The 20,633-nt window shown below is 45.2% G+C and overlaps 1 protein-coding gene across 1 annotated transcript in view; it reads right to left on the bottom strand.

Annotated features, from left to right (window-relative positions):
- ST6GAL2 (ST6 beta-galactoside alpha-2,6-sialyltransferase 2) overlaps positions 1 to 20,633 on the bottom strand; it is an 85,342-nt gene that overhangs the window by 32,019 nt on the left and 32,690 nt on the right. Inside the window, exons 2-3 of the mRNA XM_050754193.1 lie at positions 9,548 to 10,547; positions 608 to 705 (exon numbers count right to left, since the gene is read on the bottom strand). Of these exons, the coding sequence (XP_050610150.1) occupies positions 608 to 705; positions 9,548 to 10,490 (1,041 nt within the window). The 5' untranslated portion in view covers positions 10,491 to 10,547. The remainder of the gene's footprint in view (positions 1 to 607; positions 706 to 9,547; positions 10,548 to 20,633) is intronic.

Below are 20,633 nucleotides of genomic sequence, written 5' to 3' on the forward strand. Positions count from 1 at the left end.
CTGTAAGCAACTCACCATAAATCACTCATCTCCTCCTTTTTTCTACATATTTTGAAACTCCAGAAATTGTTGTGGTTTGTTCTGAGGATAATTTTGCTATACATTTGCAAGGTATTCTTATTAAGAACGTGAATAAACGAGGTATTTTCATTTCCAATTAAATAATTCCTTTTCATTTTTTAAAATTTCCAAATGGCAGACTAAAGTTGCAAAGATCTCCTACGAACTCTCAGATTTTATACTTTGCTTTCTCCCCTTTATCCTCTGCTATTTTTATTGCCATTTCTTCTAAGTTTAACTTTGGTCAGTTCACAAAATGCAACATGCTAAGTCTATGATTACAAATATATATATATATATATTTCTATTTCTACTGATTTTTCCTTCTAATCTGATTCATTTCCTCCTATTCATGTCTAAATTACCATTTCTCTGCAGTTTTCCTCATTAATGTGCATTAATTATAAGATTGATAGAAATAAACAAGTACCATGGTCATAATTAACCAGGTAACTTCTCTTCACTCATCCAGTTAAACTCATTTCTCTTCACTCATCTAGTTAAACCTAAGAAACATACATCCATGAAAACACTCCATCTGTCTTACCTGCGAATTAATGATGCGTACGGTGGTTTTATTCCCAACATCTTTCTCATAACCACGTGTAGGAGCAGAGTTAAATCTCAAAACTGCATCATGAGAATCTAAGGGCACATAAGTGACAAGCTTACTTTTGTTCTCTGTAGAATCACATAATCTAGGAAAAAATGTTAAAGCAAACCTTTCAATACCTGAAGCTAACGATACACCATCAATAAAGTTAAGATGTCCCCACATGATTTGCAGAGAATTTACTCTTCGTGGAGAATGAGATCTTGGCTAGAGGAAACATCAATATGGATATATATATATATATATATATATATATAAAATATATATGGATATATAATCTGTTCAATTATGGGCGATACTGTATCATCTAAGTGATATTTAGATACCTGCTACCTTTACGGCATTCTTTACAAGTGTCATGCTTGATGCAGCCACTCTCCCAAAGCTTCCAATGCATCTTGAGGGAGACTCTACTGGAGCAGATAAAGACACCAGAAGGCAAGAGCTCCTTTTTGGTGCTGATGTATGCTTAAAAAGAAAGCCAACCCTTCAGCAGAGATTCTGCATTTAATGTCGAAGAAAGAAAGAAAGCCAGCCCTGACTTCCATGCAACCTTACATACTGCTGCCGATGGCAAGAATACCTGTGTGAAAGCAACCTTAGAGCATTCTGCGTTAGCAGCAGACCAGACTGCTGTAGCCCTGAGGATGGGCAAGATGGAGAGACCACCAATGCCACCAGCTGCCAGGGCTCTTATGTTCTATAACCACACACGGTGCTTCACCAAAGTTGGACTATGAATGCAACATAAATCTACATCTCACCTCATTCAACCTGACAGCCCGACTTGCCCAAGTTCTCTGAATGCTGGGCTAGGAGGACCTGGATGAAAACAAGTTACCCCTATCCTGGAGGCTGACAAGGTGGTGAAGAGTGGGAGGCACAGGAAAGTGGGTTCACCTGATTTAGCACTGGGAAGAGGGGATATGTTCCCTTTGCATAAGGCAGTCTATAAACATACATGTGTCTTGAAATTCCTAGAAACCAGCCTGAAGAGTCAATGAGCAAGAAAGCAATTTTCTAAGGGCCATCTTTAGCTGCAAATATCTCATGCAGATTCCAAGCTCCGCCTGGAGCAAGGACAGTGCCTGTCTGTGAGGGAGAGGTGAAAAGAGGTATTTCTGTCATGCCCAAGGGGAGCTGCATGTACAGTCCGAGTCCCGCACAAGTGCCTAAGGCAGCCGCCTTCTTCCCCAGTCCCTGCTACCTGCTCCTTTGGAGTCTTCTTCTTGCTCCCCAAATAGCAGAAACTTACCACGCATGCCCCCACTAAAACAATGTGAAAACAGGTGTCTTCACTGTCAAGCCCTGAACTAAAAGAATTCAAAGTCCAGCTTTAGCGCCAAAATTAATCCACTTTTGGAAGACGTGAATGCGTAGGGTGTAGGTGGCTATGTCATCAAAACCCTGCAACGTTCTTTTAGGGGAAATTTTGCAGGAGTTGGCAAACTATGACCTTCTGGCCAAATCTGGCCTGCCACTTGTTTTAGTAAATCAAGTTCCACCATAACATAGACACATCCACTGTACACGCTGTCTATAACTGCAGAGTTGAACTGTTGAGACAGAGACCGAAACATGGTTCACAAAACCTAAAATATTTACTAGGCTCTGTAAAAAAGTCTGCCAATCTCTAGATTCAAGGGGATCTACTCTGGGTATAAATGATGCCAACATACGTAAATGCCTCCAAGTTAAAACCTGTTCTTTACTTCGCAATTTAAGGATTTGTTCATACTTTATTGAGATAATGGATTTATTATTTATTTTTATTGAATAACGTTTTGTCAACAAATTCAAATAATATTTGAGGTGGAAAAACTAGATTACCCCAAACAGTAGACTCTTGAAATTTATTGATAATCCAAACACTTTTTAGGCATATGGAATATATCTACTGATATTTACCATACTAGAAAGTAAAACAGGGAATTTTTAAATGTCTATTAATTTATTTTAAAATACAGTTTTTTCAATTTTAAAAAAAACCCTGTATTTTCAAAAACCAAAAGAATACTGAGAAGACTGGCACCGTTTTCAATGTTTGCAAGTCTCTTTTAGGTCTGGTTTTTTAGAAAGTTGGTTTCTCATATCTGCTTTCGAATTCAACTTGTTGCAATATGTTGTTTTATTTGAAGTATATGAAGGCTCAGACACATTGTTGAATTGAGAAAGCTATTTAAAGAATCCTTTCAAAGAACTGTGAATATTCTTCTTTGATACCTAACAAAACTCTACAAGGGCTAGTTTCTTACGGTTGGTTATAATTTGGAATCTGAAACCTGTCAATGAACTTTTTGTGCTCTGTTACATTAAAACTTGTGGTCTGTTTTTCTCTTAAAATGGACCTTCCACTCATGCGTAATTGTATAATATTGTACAATGATCACCTGAAAACTATCAGCTAGGCAGATCTTCCAAATGGTGATGCATTTTGTAATAAAGAGTTGAAACACTGGCTGGGCGTGGTGGCTCATGCCTGTAATCCCAGCACTTTGGGAGACCCAGACGGGCGGATCATCTGAGGTCAGGAGTTGGAGACCAGCCTGACCACCAGGGAGAAACCCCATCTCTACTAAAAATGCAAAAAAAAAAAAAAAAAAAAAAAAAAAAAAAAAAAGAAAGAAAGAAAGGAAAGAAGGAAGGAAGGAAGGAAGAAAGAGAAAATTAGCGAGCATGGTAGTGCATGCCTGTAATCCCAGTTACTCGGGAGGCTGAGGTAGGAGAATCGCTTGAACCCAGGGGGCAGACGTTGCGGTGAGCCGAGATCGTACCATTGCACTCCAGTCTGAGCAACAAGAGCAAAACTCCGTCTCAAAAAAAAAAAGAATTGAAACACCACATTGGTTAGTATCACCATGGAGTTCACCAGTTTTTAAAGTCTGGATAACTTCCAAGTTCATGGTTCAAAGCTTGAATTTTATCATTGGCAAGAAATACTATCATTTAATTTCCTAAAAGTGACACGCTCCCTTGATTCCTTTTTGAGAACATATCTGTCAAATATCCAAGTCTGAATAATTAACATTTCTTTTCAAGTTGAAATTGCATTTCATGAAAAAAGTGGCTAGTTCGGCTCACAATGCAATTACACAGGGGCTTTTCCTTTGTGAACTGGCACACATAAGCGCTTTTCTCCTATTTCCCCATGAGTCCCACTGAATCTGAAAAAACACGTATTCAAAGGTTGAGCTTTGGGTTCCACTGCCCTGACTTGTGCTAAGAAGCCCCAGTCCCACGCATCATTGTGTTTGTACCACCAGTGCAAATGTCAACAGCTGGAAGGAAAAGAACTCTGAGTATACTTATCACAGTAGTTTTTTCTCATGGACCCTCGAAAGGGCCTTGGAAAGTCTAAGGGTAAGCTTAGATCTCACTATGCCAACTGCCAAGCCAGGGCAACCCTCTGGTTGCAGACAGTGAGAGGAGACTCCAGACAGCGAGGTGACTGCAGGCGCTGGGAGGGAGTCACCCCGAGCCTGAGGGGAAGTGTGATGCCAGCAATCCTCAACCCCAGTTCTCTCCAAACCATGCTGACAACCCCTCAGACACAGCCTAGCCAAGGGCCCCACGCGGTGGGTGCATTTCTATTAGTTGACTAATAAATGTGAATTAATTGCATCACCCTTGAAAACAGCTCAGCATTTAAATGCCCGTTGTCTTATTGTGGAGCTGTGCTCTAAGCCATCCAAGGACTTCACGAGGCACAGGGCACAGAAGGATAAAGCAGTGTAATTCCTTTGGAGGTGGTATTAGTCTGCAGAGTTAAGAGGCCACCTGCGACGACAGGGAAGCAGGGTCATGTAGGCTTGTGGCTAGGCCCAGTGCAAGCCCTCTATGAACAGCCTGTATGAGCAGCATGGGGTGGGGATGGAAGGGGAGGGTGCACTGAGACTGTCGTCTGTCACACAGGCATGTTTTATAAACGTACACCTGGCTGTGCATGCCTTGATAATGCACTGTGAGAATAGAAGCTGTCCATTCCTATTTAGACAAAAAGGAATAGGTCAGACAGCAAACACAAGGGGAAGAAAGTCAAGTTTCATTTCTGGAGAAGGCATTCCCAGGCCAGAACCACGCTGTGTTGACCTTGAGAATGGAGCCAGACAAGTGCATCCATGGAAGGAAAATGAAAGTCCTTCAAGGAGCTGCTGGGTCAGCAAGCCCTCCAGCACCCGGTCACTGCCCTGCCCTGGGGCCCATCCCCCACATCCTCCTCCTCTCCTACGCTGATGAGAAAATTCACACAGCGGGAGAGCAAGCCTCCAGTCACTAGAGAATGGCCTGCCTGGGATTGGACGAAGCGATGTTTTCCCAGCACCCCGGAGGCCCTGTTTTTCCCCAGGACCTGTAACCCTCACCTCCTGACTTACTTCCCTCGCAGCCTCAAGCCCAGGCTCTGGCGTGATCTCTACAGCAACTATCTGCGATGGCTGTGCATTGCCGGCACAGGGGTGAGAGCTAGTGTTTCTGGAGACCCACACTGGGGTTTGAACCCAGGCTCTGCACGTGTGACTGGTGGTATTCCCTTATCTATAAAATGGGAACAAACTTATCTATCAGTCAGGGTTGTAAGGTTTACAACAGTTAGCACAAAAAGAGCATTTTGGGCCGGGCACGGTGGCTCATGCTTGCCATCCTAGCACTTTGGGAGGCTGAGGCAGGAAGATCACTTGAGGTCAGGAGTTCAAGATCAGCCTGGTCAACATGGTGAAACCCCATCTCTACTGAAAATACAAAAATTAGCTGGATAGGGTGGTGGGCACCTGTCATTCCAGCTACTTGGGAGACTGAGGCAGGAGAATTGCTTGAACCTGGGAAGTGGAGGTTGTAGTGAGCCAAGATTGTGCCACTACACTCCAGCCTGGGCAACAGTGGGAGACCCCCTCTCGGAAAAAAAAAAAAAAAAAAGGATTCTGAACAGGGCCTTGTCTGTACTATAAGTGGTATCTATGATTAAAATTGTTAAGTAAAGAATAATTTTCAGAGTGGCTTGCAAGGACATCTAGGAAGATGATCTGCCTTCCAAATTGGCTTCTCTCTTCTGTCCCTATGAGCCTGTGTACTCCCTATAGCTCTCACCACCTGTATACCACGCTGTTTCTCACTTCCATATGACGCTGGGCCTTCAGCTTGGTCTCCTCTCCCTGGAGCAGTCTTTACCAACCTCTTCCCTCTGCCCCGCCACCAGCCCTCAGGGGAGTTAGGAATTCATCATCATTTCTGCCTTGTCAGCCTACATATCTCCCTGTCCTTCTCCAATCCACAACACGGGAATTGTCTGTTTACCACTGAAGTGTGCCAGTATGGATGCTCGGGCCCGTGACCTCTTCAGTTTTGTGTCTAGCACAGGATCTGGTGGAGAGTTGGTGACCAATAAATAACGCTCATCGGAAGAGTATATGGACTGCTTTCTTCTTTCTTGCTTTTTTAAAAAAGTAACAGGACACGTCAAATCTCAAGCCCTCTCCACCAGTCTATGCATCCCATCCCCAGTCTCTCCCTCCACGGCCCACTTCCCATGCACTTGCCAGAATCTGAGTTTCAAGTACACAGATCTTGGTTTCCCACATGAAGGCTATCACTGGTGGTTTACAGCAGAACTTTCTCCTCCGTAACGTGTTTCCACATGAATGCCAGTAGCACTGCACAGAAGCAAATTATTATTGCTTATATGCAGGGGTGAAAACAGATCATCTTATGACTCTAGGAGAGAATGATCCAGGTTTCCAAAACAATTAGTTGGTTTTTCAATAACATATTCATAGCGAAAGTGTCTACAAATGCTATACTTTTCTAACCAAAACCAATTCCTTTGTGTGACTCAGTTCCAACAGAAGGGTAGGCGGATGGGGGCCGCACTGCCAGTGGAACAAACACCAGGGGGAGCTAAAGGGCAGCCAGTAAGCAAACCTGAGACTGACTGGGTCTTCCCTGGACATAAGGGTGTGGAGGTGGCCTCCTGGCAGAGCGGAGGTAGGGCTGATGAGCACTGACCATCTGAGATACTTTCTAGCTCTGTCTTCAATTTTTCATAAGATTGTGATCTTCGGTAAGTCTTTTGATCTTCACATAGCCAATTCACAAGTAGATACTTAGGGGCCAACATGAATTTAGCTACAGCTGCCCCCAATACTCTAAGCTGCCTAAAGGAATCTGCTGCCAGAGTTTGTTTGTATTCTGCAAGCCATTCATAACTACGTGGGTTTGCTTGCATATATTCAGGTGAACAGGAAGGAGCGAGGTCGGCACCTGGCATGTAAACTGCTGATGCTGAGATACCAACTTATACAAATGAAACTTTTTGTTTATACAAATTGAGCCACGCTATGGTTACATGTTCTTAAAATAGTAGATACACAATCTGATCCACAGGACCCTAGACAAAACAATAAAGATAATTTGAAAGAAATTTCCAGGCATGTTCTTCAGTTGTTATTCTACCGTTCTTAAAGGCATGCAAAATAAATTAGATTTGGATACTAGAAATTAACAAAGATATAACTGGCATTTCAAGTTTCCCAGAAACATGGACTTCTCAGTGTCTTTCATGCTCTCTTCCAAATTCTAGAGTTTACAAGATTCTGGTCAGGGATATTTACGCAGAAATAAAGGACAAGGGACTGCTCACTGGCATGCAAGAGCAATCCAGATCTTCACCTCTGATGCAGAGGTGTTTAAAACAAAACCAAACCGGAAGCAAGTAACTGCCTGCTTCAAGCATAATACTTAAATTCCTTCTCTACATTATTAATATTGGCCCTCAGAAATGAGAAAGAACTGTGGTGTTATTTCACCCCGGGGACCTCTAAACCACTGCTTCTTCTTAATAAATTGCAGGCTGCTCTGCTCTGGCTTTGGCTACAAGCTTATGTGACACATGGACTGTGTTATTATGAGCCTGCTGTAATGTCAGCACAGGGACACAGGGACCCCAGACCTTGATTCCAGACTCACTATCTTGTTTTTTTTTTTTTTAACTTTAAAAATATTTCTCATTTAGCCTCACGCCCAAGGACTTCTGCTGAGCTGAGGTCTGGGCTTCTGAGCCTGCCTACAGTGGCTTCACCCTATCCTAAGACAACTCTGGAACATGGGCCACTCTTCCAGGACACAGAACAACTAATGGATCCACTTAAAATGAAGACAACAAATTTTACTTATTTGCAAAGAGGGAGCAACATTCCCTGAATGTCGCTTCCAGACCAGTTATGACCTAACACTGCCTACTGTGAGAGTGTACAGGACACGATTGTCTTACATCTGGACTTGAGGCTGATGCTGTATTTGATTCACATTTGTTTTACTGCTCCTAGTACAGAGTCAAGCACATATTAGGGGTTAAACACATATTTGTCAAATGAATTAGCCTAAAGGGCCAAGCTGCTTGCTGACCGGTGCAGCAATGGAATTAGCCTGGGAACGGGGGCAGTTCTGGGAGCAAAGGAATCTGAAACTGCTGAGGGAGAAAGCCCAGCTATGGGAACACAAGAGCCTGGGTATCTCTGGCAAGACAAGGTGAGAGGCTGGGGCAGGTAGGGAAGTGAATGTGATCCAGCCAGGAAGGGGAATTCTGAGGAGGGCCAATGCTGGCCCATCTGGTGCAGAACCTACACCACTCTGCAGGAGGCAAATGTATTTGAACCCTGCCATGCCCCCATCAATCAAAAAAGATTAGAACTGGCATTTTACTTCAAAACTAGGAAGACATAGCGATGGCTCATGTTGTGTGCCATCTTGGCTAGGCCACAGTGCCCAGCTGGTTGGTCAAACACTAGTCTAGATGTTGCTGGGAAGGTGTTTTTAAGATGTGATTAACAGTGAAATCACTAGACTTTGAGAACAGCAGACAACTCTCACAATGCAGGTGTGCTTCCTCAAGCCAGGTGAATGCCTTAAGAACAAAGACTGAAGTTTCCTTAACAAGAAATTCTGCCTCAAGACAGCAACACAGAAGCTCCGCCTGAGTTTCCCATCTGCTGGCCTGCACTACCTATTTCAGACTTGCCAGCCTTCACGATTATGAGAGTCAAGTCCTTAAAATAAATCTTTCTCTGTATAGACACATATCCTCCTGGTGTGAGTCTCTGGAGAACCCTGACTGATACAGGAGTCGGGAAACAGATGTGCTCCAGCGCTCTTGACAGGGATGTGAAGACAGAGCCTGGCAGGGAGGGAGGAAGCCCAGGTGTTGTGTGTTATTTACCATCTTGGAGAAGGTCCCCGGTAGGTGCACTGGCAGAGCCCCAAAGGTTGGATATGCGCCAACAGTTGGGAGGCCAGAACTTATGCTCCCATGGGAAAGATGTTCCCAACAGCAGCTGGGCTCTTCTCAGAGCCCACAGTAACCAACATGATCTTCATGCACCCTGCTCTTTGGAGGTGATGCCCTGATTGAGCAGCTCTTGCTTTCCTGCATCCTCCTCCTCCTCTTGTTCCCTTCCCATATTCCCACTGCAAGATGGGTTCACCCGGCTTTCGGGGGCCCGCCTGGGAGCCTATCCATGCAGACTGCGGTTTCTATGGGATACGAAGTCTGAAGAGCGAGAAGGGCACCTGGGGCAAGGGGCGGCGCTTTCCTTCCACTGCCCACTGGCATCAGCTATGGGGAGGACCCTTCTTGTTTCCCAGCATTCCCCAAATCCTTGCTCTAAGAGTCCCCCGAAGAGTACGTCCGCTGTGACCCCAGAGAGATTCATTCTGCGCCAGCAAGGGGAAATCACCTGAAGAATCTCCAGCTAACATAAGAAACACCTGGTGTGGAGACCCCAGCCTGCCCCGCCAGTGAGATCCAGAGGCGCGCACGGAAAGAACCAGCTCCCAGGGACACACTGGCTCAAGACAAGGCGACCTGGTCCCCGCACTGAGACCTACCTATTTCCTCGCCCAAGGAGGAGTTGAGGATTGAGCCTGCAGACATGACGACAGCGCAGCTGCGCAAGCCGCGCGGGTGCAGCTGGCTCAGGGGCACGGCGGGCACCAGGCGCCGCCAGCCCAGCGCAGAGAAGGGCGCCTCGGTGCCGTCCAGCGTCCGCACGGGCGCGCGGCTCCGCAGCTGGCACAGTAGCTGTGCCCTGCTCAGCCCGGTCTCCCGCTTCCCGCGGAAGCGCACCCCGTGCTTGTTGGCGGTCAGGTAATCCTTCATCGCCTTCTGCAGGCGCGGGTTCAGCATTTTGGAGGAGACGTTCCCCTTCCAGAGCCGGTACAGGAAGGCCCTGGACATGGAGGAGTACAGCCTGTCGCCGTCGTCGCCCTCCTCCAACACGTGGCTCCTTCTCTGCCTCCGGTGCCTCTTCTTCACCCGCCTCCTCTGGACCTGTGCAGCCGGAAAAGCCCCATCCCGCGGGCCTGGCTCCCTGGGGGAAGGGAATCCCAATGTCCCCTGAGTGTGGCTGTGCCACCCTGGCTGCCCAGCAGCAAAAAAGTAGTCGTCATCCTCCGGGTAGAAAGCACTTTGAGATTTTCTTCCCACCTGGGATGAAAAAAACTCTTCATGTTCAAACCCATGTTGGGACTGGGCCCATTTCTGCGGGTCTCCAGGCCCCGCGTGAAAGGAACTGGCTGGGTGGGCGCGGGACAGCCCCTGGCGTGCGTCCAGACCCCCAGGCGGGGAGGGCTCGTGCGCGGCGCCCATGATGGCCCGCTGCTTCCCCTGCACCGGCAGGAGCCTCCTGGTCTCCAGGAAGGAGAGGGAGCTGGGCACAGGCTCAGCGGGGTTGCTGTCGGTGAAGTAGATGAAAATCAGCAAAAAGAGGAGCCCCCAAGCGAATATTCCGAAAAGCATTCCTTGTCTCCATTGCTTCAAGTGTGGTTTCATGGCAGGTCTCTGCGGTCAGCACCTTGTGTCTTAAAGCAGATGGGTGGCAGAATGAACCTGAAAAACAGCCAGATGGCACAGTTAGCCAACATAGGGCATCTGCTCAGATGCTGCTGGGGACATTCTATCCTGAGCAGTGTTTCTGTAGGTGGTGGAGTGGGATTGTAGAAGGGGCACTAGAAACCAGAATCATCCAGGAGTTTTAGCTAAATCCAGGTGTCATATCTGTCCCTGCCCCAACCCCACCTCCCACCAACCTCTGCAAAACAAGGGATCTCACCATTTCAGGTGAGTCTTTGGAGAGAGGCGATGGATGAGTGTATATTTGCAAAATCTTCCCCATGGGACTCAGGGACAAGTCCGCCTTCCCACTTTGATGAGACAGTAGGGCCCCAGCCCACAAGTTCCCCCTACTTTTGAGATTATAAAATTCCAATTTGATAAAGCAAACCCAGAGAGGTAAGCATAGTTTGCCCTCTCTTGTCTGCTTATCAGACCACCAAAAGCTCACAGCTCATAGATATTACAGTAGCTGCTGTGCACTTCTAAGGAGTGACAACCATATCTGATTCTTCCTGTTCTCCCCAGTCTGGAAGGCTGCCTAGAACATACCAGAAGTCCGCCGATGGCACTGAATAAAACAATGCTCCACTGACTGTGTCTGCGGGTGAATGTTATTTCAGGGTGCCCGAACGATGTCCCCAAGACTGCCCTCCTATTTCACCCTTACCATGAACTTTTGGTGAGATAAGAGGGAAGTACATTAAAACTTTAAATAGGAGGAGAGATGAGGAGAGAGCTTGCTGATTCTAGATGAGACTCAGAGAAAGGGTAACAAAAAGGGCAGAGATGAAAAGTAAGATACAATGAAAGACAGAATGAACCGCTCCTCTGTGCATCATTGCAACGAATATTGTATTGCTACGTGGGTAGCACAGCACTTGGTACCAAAGGAAACAATAAAACATTCATAAGAAGTGCTCCTAACCTCAGGAACTTAAGCAAAGTCCTGGAAAGGGAAAATAACCTAAGGTATGTTTGTGGAATAAGAAAATAATAATTAAGCTTGCTGGAACTTCAAGCTGAGTACAAAGCCCAGCACAGGCAGATATTCAATACATATTGGCTGGGTAAATGATGTGAGCTTGTGTTTGTGTGTGTGTTGCAGAGGGCCTTGTGTGTCTGTGGCAATGCATGGGTGTTTTGGTGGCGATGCTGAAAGAAGCAGCAAGACCATTTGGGGAAAACATAATTGGAAAGCTATCCGCTTCCAGCTGTGGAGGGTCTGTAGTCCCTACCTGGATGGGTGGGACACATGCCGTATTAAGACACAGGAGGAGACTGAAGTTCTGAGAGCAAGGGCGTGATGCATTGGTTCCACGGGCTTTCAGGAGATTCCTTGGTGGCAGGTAAGGCAGAGAAGAGTGCAGGGAGGCAACACAGACTACAAGGAGGTCACTAGTAGAAATCAGATACTCAGAAAGTAGGGTGATTCTGAGGGGAGGGCCTGCCAGGCGAAATCTGTGACTCCCATGCTCCTTCCTGAGTACAGGCTGACCAATGCCAAAACACAGAGGCATGTCGGGCATGGCTGTAATACAATGGTGGTGTTTTCACTCAAAAAGAAGGAACTGAAAGCAAAATGGATATTCCTACCTCAATGTGGTCACCCTGGGAAATCATACAATGTCGCTGGTGGGAAAGGACATGCTAAAGTAAGAAAACTACATTCCTTTTGTAGCTTTATGGCAGGTGAAAGGTGGACACAGATTCTTTGACCCTCCACCTAGAGAGAGGCAGGGTCTGTGTCTCCCCCTGTTAAATAAGGACAGGCTCAATGACTGCTTGGACTAGTAGAATATGGCGGTGGTGATACTATGCCAGTTACCAGGCCCAGATCTAGCATTTTCCACTTCCCGCCTCTCGGAACACTCACTCTGGGGGAAGCCAGCCACCAGTGAAGACACATCCCTAAGCTTAGCCCAGCATACATCTAGGAAACCCAAGCTAGGAGAGCCCACATGGAATGAGAGATACCCAGCCAGCCCCAAGCTGTTCCGGCCGTCCCAGCCATCCCAGCCCAGGCACCAAACGTGAAGCGCGAAGAAGTCATTCTGGATGTCCAGCCTGTTGCACTTTCCAATGACTCCATCCCCAGCCAACATCTGACTGCAACCCTGTGGAAGACCAGACAGGAGAACCAGTCTAGCCCAGTCAGTCCATGGTGAGTGATAATGATAGATTGTTGTTCTAAACCACGACGTTATTTTTTGTTGGCTTTGGTTTGAGATATGTATAGATGTGTATAAATACATTTATCTACCTATTTATGTATTTGTTTTACATTTTAGATTCAGGGGTGTATGTTCAGGTTTGTCACAGGGGCATATTGCACGATGCTGAGTAAACTCCTACATTTTAAGGTGATTTGTTACATCAGAGGATCACTGGAACAGGTTCTAATGGAAATGTTAAATAAGTTCCCAGAATCATCAGTAACATATACAACTATCTTGGACCCATAATAATTAGAAAGAAAAATTAAGCAAAAAAGAAAAAGTCCTAAAAATGCTTCCAACAATTGCAACATTTTCAGACAGTACTCTAGCATCCCAGAGGGATTCTACAAAAAGCAACATTCCCTTACATGTATAAATTGTGGCTTTTAAACAGTGCTTGCTTTATTTTGTATTCACATGAGACCAAGGCCATGGATTTTATATACAGTAATACATCAAACCTACATAGACAGAATATACTTTAACCAAGCCAGAACCACGGATGCCAAGAAGCGAACGTAGAAGAATTAATACCCACAGTTAACTTACTATATATACAGGTTTGTGGTTAGCATTTGTTCTGGATTATTTTATTTGGTCTTTCCAGCATCGAATTAGATAGGAAATACTGCCATATCCATTTTCTAGATGAGGGAACTGAGACCCAGAGCAATTAAGTAACTTGCCCAGGACCACAGAGCTAGCAAGCAGCAGATATTACATGCAAATCCATCTGCTTCATCCTATGGCTCACACCTCTCACACTCAGTTCTAATTCCATCTGATCATACCAACCAAGGCTACATTTTCTAAATTTACACTCCTCAAACTATCTGTGGTGAAGGATAATTTTTTATCCAAACTGTCACTGTGTGATATTTTAATATTTCCATTTCTGAATGTCTTGGCATTGTCCAATTGCTATAAAAGTTTCTATATGCCGGCTCTCAAGTTCTGTAAACATCTTACCAGGAACTGGTAATGAACAGTTGTGGATGTGCATAGTCTGGGCCCACACTTTGAGGAGCACCTTCCGCATGATCTGTCTAACCTGTCCACCCAGGGACAGTGCTTTGAGCTGTAATGCTCAACATAAAGGTCTAGAAGCCGTTTCTAATATTTCAAGACTTCTGTGAGAAATTGCAAAATTATCCTTAATAACAGTTATTCTGTTGCATCCCACCGGGTGCACTGCAGTATAATTCTGACACTTGCTACTGGGAGTCAGTGCAGACCCCATGTGTTAAGGGCTCAGGCCTCCAGGAGACTGCCCTCATTTCACATGCCAGCTATGTGGATTTGCATGTAGTATCTGCTGCTTGCTAGCTCTGTGGTTCTGGGCAAGTTACTCACAAGTTACTCAAAGCCACTCACACTTTTACCTGTTCAACTACCAATCCCCAGACTCTAGGACACACTTCAGGTTGGATAATCTGCTAACATGACTAACAGAAGTCAGCAAAGTACTATATTTACAGCTATGGTTTTATTGTAAAGGATGCACACAGGGTGAGATCTGGGGTGAATGCAGTTCCACGTTCTTTCCCTGTGAAATCTGGGTGTATCACTCGCCCTGCACATCAGTGTGTTCATGAATCAGAAGCTCCAGTGAACCCCAGAATCTAGAGTTGTTATTAGGGTTCCATTAGATAGGCATGATTGATTAAATCACTGGCCATGTGAGAGAACTTAATCTCAGGGAGTGCTCTTCTCCCTGGAGGTCTGGCAGCCCAAGGTTCAAAAAGCTCAAATCCTACAATAACCCTGCAATTTCTTTTTTCTCCTTTTCCCTTCCTCCCTTTCTTCCTCCCTCCCTCTCTTCCTTTCTTTTCTTTTCTTTCTTTCTTTTTTTTTTTTTTTTTTTGACAGAGTCTTGCTCTGTCACCCAGGCTGGAGTGTGCAGTGGTACAATCTTGTTTTACTGCAACCTCCACCAACTGGGTTCAAGTGATTCTCCTGCCTCAGCCTCCTGAAACCCTGCAATTTCATCTGGTTGACCTTTCTGGTGATCAGAACCCAAGGTGAAGCTATCTGGGAAAGCAAAGTAAGTTTCCTCATTAGCAAAATGAAAACAGTCCTATCACTAAGGAAATTCCACAGGTTTTAGAAGTTCCATGCTGGGAATACCAAGGCTACAGCAGCTGACTTAAAAGCTAGTCTTTTTGTTTCTAACTGGTAGTCATCATTTCCTGGTTTCCCTGCACTGAGCAACAGCTCTGGTGGGCAACTGAAAAACGAGATAGGTTTCTGATTTCAGCAAATCAGAAAATATTTTTGCTCCAGAAAATATTTTTGCTCCAGAAAATATTTTTGCTCCAGAAAATATTTTTAAAAAACAGAGGCAAAGATGAGATGTGTGCAGAGTGATGGGAAGTGCAACAACAACAAAAAAGCGTTGAGCTGCTGGGAGGAGCTCAAAACCTCTGGCCTAGAGGGCTTGGAGCTGAGAGCCAGTGCCCCCCACACCACAGAAGCTAATACGACCTTAGTTTGATGAGTCAAGAAGCTGCAGGAACTCTAGCTGAGAAAGTGAACTTGGGAAATTTCATGGCAGGATTCAAATGATCAGATGTAAAATTAAATAATTCAAATTTAAAATAATTCAAACTTAAAGCTATTGGAACTTGAAAATATCTTGAGCCTTGAGAGGAATGTGGCTATGCCGCCTGTGTCAGACAGCTGCAACTTCTGCCTTTTGGTTCCTGTAAATAATTAGAAAGACCAAGCAGCACCAGAGATGAGACCCTCTCAGATCATTACGCCTCCTCATGGAATAGTAAAGTATTCTTGCTTAAAATGGAACAATCTGTAACCAATCAAACAGCTGTGGCATATATACCTGGTCTCGTATGGAAAATGCTGTGATCCTGCTGGAACTTCTCTGTCTCTGCCTATATAATTGAAACTTTAACTTCTCCGTTTTGGAAACACTGACCCCATTCATCTGCAGTTGGTGCTTTCCCAGGTGGCCAGCCTCAAGCTTTGCACTCAAATAAACTCTGTACTTAATCATATTTTCTGAAGGTTGACACAGATGTAAACTGAAAATAAACTCCTAAACCCCTCAACTGACCCGACAGACCCTTCGTGGCCAGACGGACCCCAGAGAAACCTGAAAAACTGAATTTCCAGTCATGACTGGAAGGGAAGTCAGACAGGCCTCCAGATACTCCCTCTCCCTTTGGAGTTTGGACACAACTGACCAGGATTAATATTAAAATAGACATCATAAACCGACCAAACTCTTCGTGGTGATAAGATACCAAATTCCAACCTGACTCTGGTATAGCATCACATGACAGATAGCAGACCCCGAAGGAAATAAAAATATTTTACCCCAAAATATATTTCTTTGACATATTTTGAAATGGCCAAGCAAAGCTGTCTTTGGTGGGGGAAATTTGCATTGGTAGAGAATCTCCATTAACGCAGCCTACCTTTCCCCTTCTAGGCCTTTCCTGGACCTAGGAGAGATTAAATATGAATATGACACCTTTAAAGTCCCAAAAGAGACATGTACATCTATCCTCTCTGAAGGATATTCCCTATGAGGCGTCATCTCTATAACAAGAACCTTGGCTTCCACAACCCCTCTTAACTCAGGCATGTATTTCTACTGACTTCAAGTCTTGAGACAAAGCTTAACTCTTTCAATCAACTGCCAATCAGTTGGTTGCCAATCAGAAAATCTTTGACTGTACCCATGACCTATAAGGCCCCATTTCAAAATATCCCACCACTTTAGGCTGAACCAGTGCACACCTTTCATGTATTGATTAATGATTGTATCCACAATTCCTCTCTCCCTAAAGTGTGTAAAACCAAACTGTGACCCAGTTGCCTCAGGCACATGTTCTCAGGACTTCCTAAGACTGTTCCCTGGGCCATGGTCACTCACAGTGGCTCAGGTTGAAATATTTTACAGGGCTTTTTTGTTTTTCATTGCATCAACACAGACGTAGCCTCCATTATATGAAAACGCCTAGTTTCAAACCAGAAGGTGGGAAGCCTTGTCTGTCATGGGGAGATGACATACGAGAAAGGAAGGGAGAAGGATGAGAGGATGTCAGAGGACACAAATAAAGAGAAGAAGCACCTGGCAGGATAGAGGGGGCTGCGTTGGTGCCAGGACGCTGTGGCAGAGTTTGCTCTCTCTGCCTGCTGTGCTGGGGAGTAGAAAGAGGCAGGATTTGTGAAGCTCTCTGAGCATCTTTAAAGGAGTATTCCAATGCAAAGAATGAAGACTCTTCATTAGGTGGAGCTTAAGTGGCTCCTAATGCACAAGAATAATAGGAAGGAGTGGATTTGCTGCACTGCCTCAATTTGTGATTAGGTCTCAACTTTTAATAATCCAAAAGCCTCCGCTACAGCCTCTGGAGCTGCAAACCTTCTGCTGCCAATTAAGGGAACATTCTCCAAAATGATTAAGTCTCAAGGCAACGTCAAATCCTCTGCTAGCAAAATGCTACAGAAATCACGATCTGTACCATGGGTCTCAGTCATCAGCATATCTGTAACGAATCCAGGTTAGAGAGAGGCGAGGGACGCCATCAATGTTACAGCCCTGGATCATTGTTTTCCTTGAAATGACCATAAGCCCAATAATAGGAAGGCTTAGCTAAGCAAGAGAAAACACGTCTTTTCCTCTGATATAGTATATCTGAAATCGTATAATTATGCAGCTTAAAGAAAGTTGTCGGTAATACTCAATGCCATATCCCATCATTAGCTGGTGTGATATAAATGACATCAGGGGATATAAGAGGCCCATCAGGCAAATCGTCTGTCCCCAGGCACCAATGGGAAAGTGCTCCTTAATCACACCTTCACATGTGCTTTCTCTGTGATGGTTTAAGTGACTGGGGCTGTCGAGTTCTTGCCAGTTTTCCCCTGGGAATAGCACTGGCAAGATTATACTCATACTGGATTGGGTGTGACTTTCTTTTCCTTTCCACTGCAATTCTAACATTATTACCTGGCAATGCAAAGGTTTGAATTCCCAGTGGATGTTCGCTGCCTATTTGGACTACTTTTCTCCATTTCCATTCTTTTTCCCTGTTCTTTGCCCTTTCTGGCCAGGCCTCTAGGGAACTTCTATTTTTAGAGGCAAAATCAAAAGTGCCCCTCCGCTGGAAATCACGGCGATTGTTCCACTTGCTTAGGAAGAAGTCAGTACCCATATCTTAGATACTAATTCCCAAACAAAGACACGAGTCACATTTCTTACGGATATTCGAACTAGCACAATAGAGTGTTTAAATTCTCCTTCAAATCGTTCTGAGAGAAATCCCACTTTCCAAAAGGCACAATTTATTACGAGTTGTCAGATGAAACTATGAAATGTAAACACTGCCACAGAGGAACATTACAATGCAGCTTAAGGTTAATGCAGCTAACTTCTTATTTTGTTCAAGGGCAAAGAGAAGTTAATTCTAGGTCTTACCACGTTAACGATGTCCCTCTTAAGCCTTGTGGTTGACGAGCTTTATTGCCCATTTTCTTGACTGCAGAGTGCTTTTCATTTTTTTTTTTCACACTTTGATGGATGTGTCTGCTATGAATTACCAGCTGCCCAGGTTTTCTGTGGGTCTGAGACACGTTCACGTCCTTTTTTGTGTCGAAGAGTTGTCTGGACTAATGTTAAGTCTAAGTATTTATTTTAATGTTGAAATAATAAAGAAGATTTAGCATGTGAGCTGTGGTGAGATACTTGTGTATCTTAATGGCCTTCAGGAGTCATTTTCTTTCAAGAATCATTTTTTCTAAAATTAGCTCTTGTCACATATCCAAGAAAACATCCAGTCTGCAGCAGAGTGGAAGATACCTCCCTCAGCTGGAATTCTTTTCTCTCTTAACACCCTTATTGGCACTTTTTACAAATGGGCCCTTCTCTTTTCTTTCTTCGCTTTTGGTAAATGTGAGAGTCTCCAGACTGCTAAAGCCAGAACACCAAGGAGGCACTCCCTCATTCATTCTCCCTGTAGTCTCTGTCTATTCTTAAGCCAATGTCCAGAAGAAAAGAAAGAAAAAGGTCGGCCAGGTCAGCGGAGCCTGTGGTGGGGGAGGCCGTCCCCCGCTCTAAGGAGTACAGCCCTGCGGGATTGCAAGTCCTTGCCTCCTCAGAAGGGCAGCCCCCCTGCAGGCAGCGCCCCCTCCTTTTGATGGGGCTGTTTGACACCAGAATGCATGGGGCAGTCCCACCTGCTAAGAAGGGCACCGCTGGCCGACCCAGTGACCTCGCTTGGTTGAGTCATAAGTTTAAAACACTGGTGCCTGGGCTTCCGGTTAGTGTAAAATTCAGATGTTTGAGTAACCCTCAATGGGGATGCCTGTAAGGTTCCTGAAGGCGGGGACTACATCTTACTCAGTCTCGTATTCCCACCAACCAACGTGGGCTGGCCTGTGGAAGGCTCCCAATAAATATTTCTGAAATCAATGAATGTCTGGAATTAAGAAAATAAGTGGGGGAAATGTACTGTCATGGCATTGCCTGACCAGGGGCTGTTGGTTGGTTCTGGAGGGCAAGGGTTCCTCGTCTACTGTGTTTCTCAGCCTGGCAGAAGTGTCTGGGTGTCTCTAGGCAAAACCACGGTTAGGCTGTTGTAGGGTTAGGTCCGAGTCATTAACAGCAGTCGTGGCAGGAGTCAGCAGGCTGGTGGGTACACGAGCAGCAAAGGTATCCCAGGCTGCCACTGGCCAAATGCCTGTGCTGTGCTGGGCACCGTATCTACCTCACTCACATTGTCTCGTTTCAATTCCTCGTCTCAGTTTAATCTTGACAACAAATTCCTTACTAAACACAATTTGTCTCTAAGCTTAGGCCTACGAAAGCTCCAACTGATTCCCTCTGGTTTACTGTCCCAAAGCCCCTGTCTTTTTTTCACTAGAACACGAAGCCAGAAAAAATTGCTGGAGTCAACTCAAGCACCAGCCTTAAAATTTTAATAAGATTTATTTTTCCTTTTGGCCACAAAGTACTATGTCTAATTTCACTCCAGCTCCCTACATTTAGCAGAACAAGTGATCCTCTGACACCCCTATCTTCGTTTGCTGGAGTAAATGATGTTCCCAGTTAGGCTTTACAATCCATACCTTCGCATGCCCCGCATTTGTCAGAGCTAGCTTAGGCTTGGGACACCTGCCAAGTGGATTTTGCCTGGGCAGAATGGGCTACCAATTTACTAACATTTCCGAAGAGACTACAGGCATTAGGCCCACGGTTGCAGGGGTTTGCTGCCTCGGCAGGAAGGCAAAACGGTTCTGTCTGCGTTGTTGCTTGGTCCCAGGACTGCTAAATAAATGACAAGCAATATGGATTAAAGTAAGCCTGGAAGCCTTCAAAGAAGAGGAGGTCCAGAGCTGGACCTCGAAGGATGCATGGGTGTGGAGGAGAATCAGTGGTTTCAATCCAGTGGAATGCCGGGGTCCAGTGTGCCACGGATGAGAATGTGCATGCTGGACAGACTCACGGTGAGCTGAGGCTGGACAAGGGTGAGCTGCTCTTAGAAAGATGATGCCATTATCTTTCTGGGTCAGGTCATTCCAGCAGTACAGGGTTTTTGCTCAAGAGACAGGGCAGATGGGAACTAGTTTAAAAGGCAAAGATTCACATATGTGAGCCACTCTGGGCAGCTCCCAGTTGAGGAAGGGGGAGGTGGAAATGATTCCAGACGTCTATCAGTGATTGTGCAGAGACACAACACAAGCTGCCTACTAGTTAGGGTCTGCTGGCTTCCAGAAACAACATTCATCTGCTTTGGACTCAGTGGCCTGTTTGTTTTACAATAATTAGCATTCAAATATTTATACTTCATATCAGAAATGTGCCAAGGCTCATGACTGGAGCTGTAAATTCGCTTCAATC

This window comes from Macaca thibetana, chromosome 13 (assembly GCF_024542745.1).
Source record: "Macaca thibetana thibetana isolate TM-01 chromosome 13, ASM2454274v1, whole genome shotgun sequence".
NCBI classification, from domain to species: domain Eukaryota; kingdom Metazoa; phylum Chordata; class Mammalia; order Primates; family Cercopithecidae; genus Macaca; species Macaca thibetana.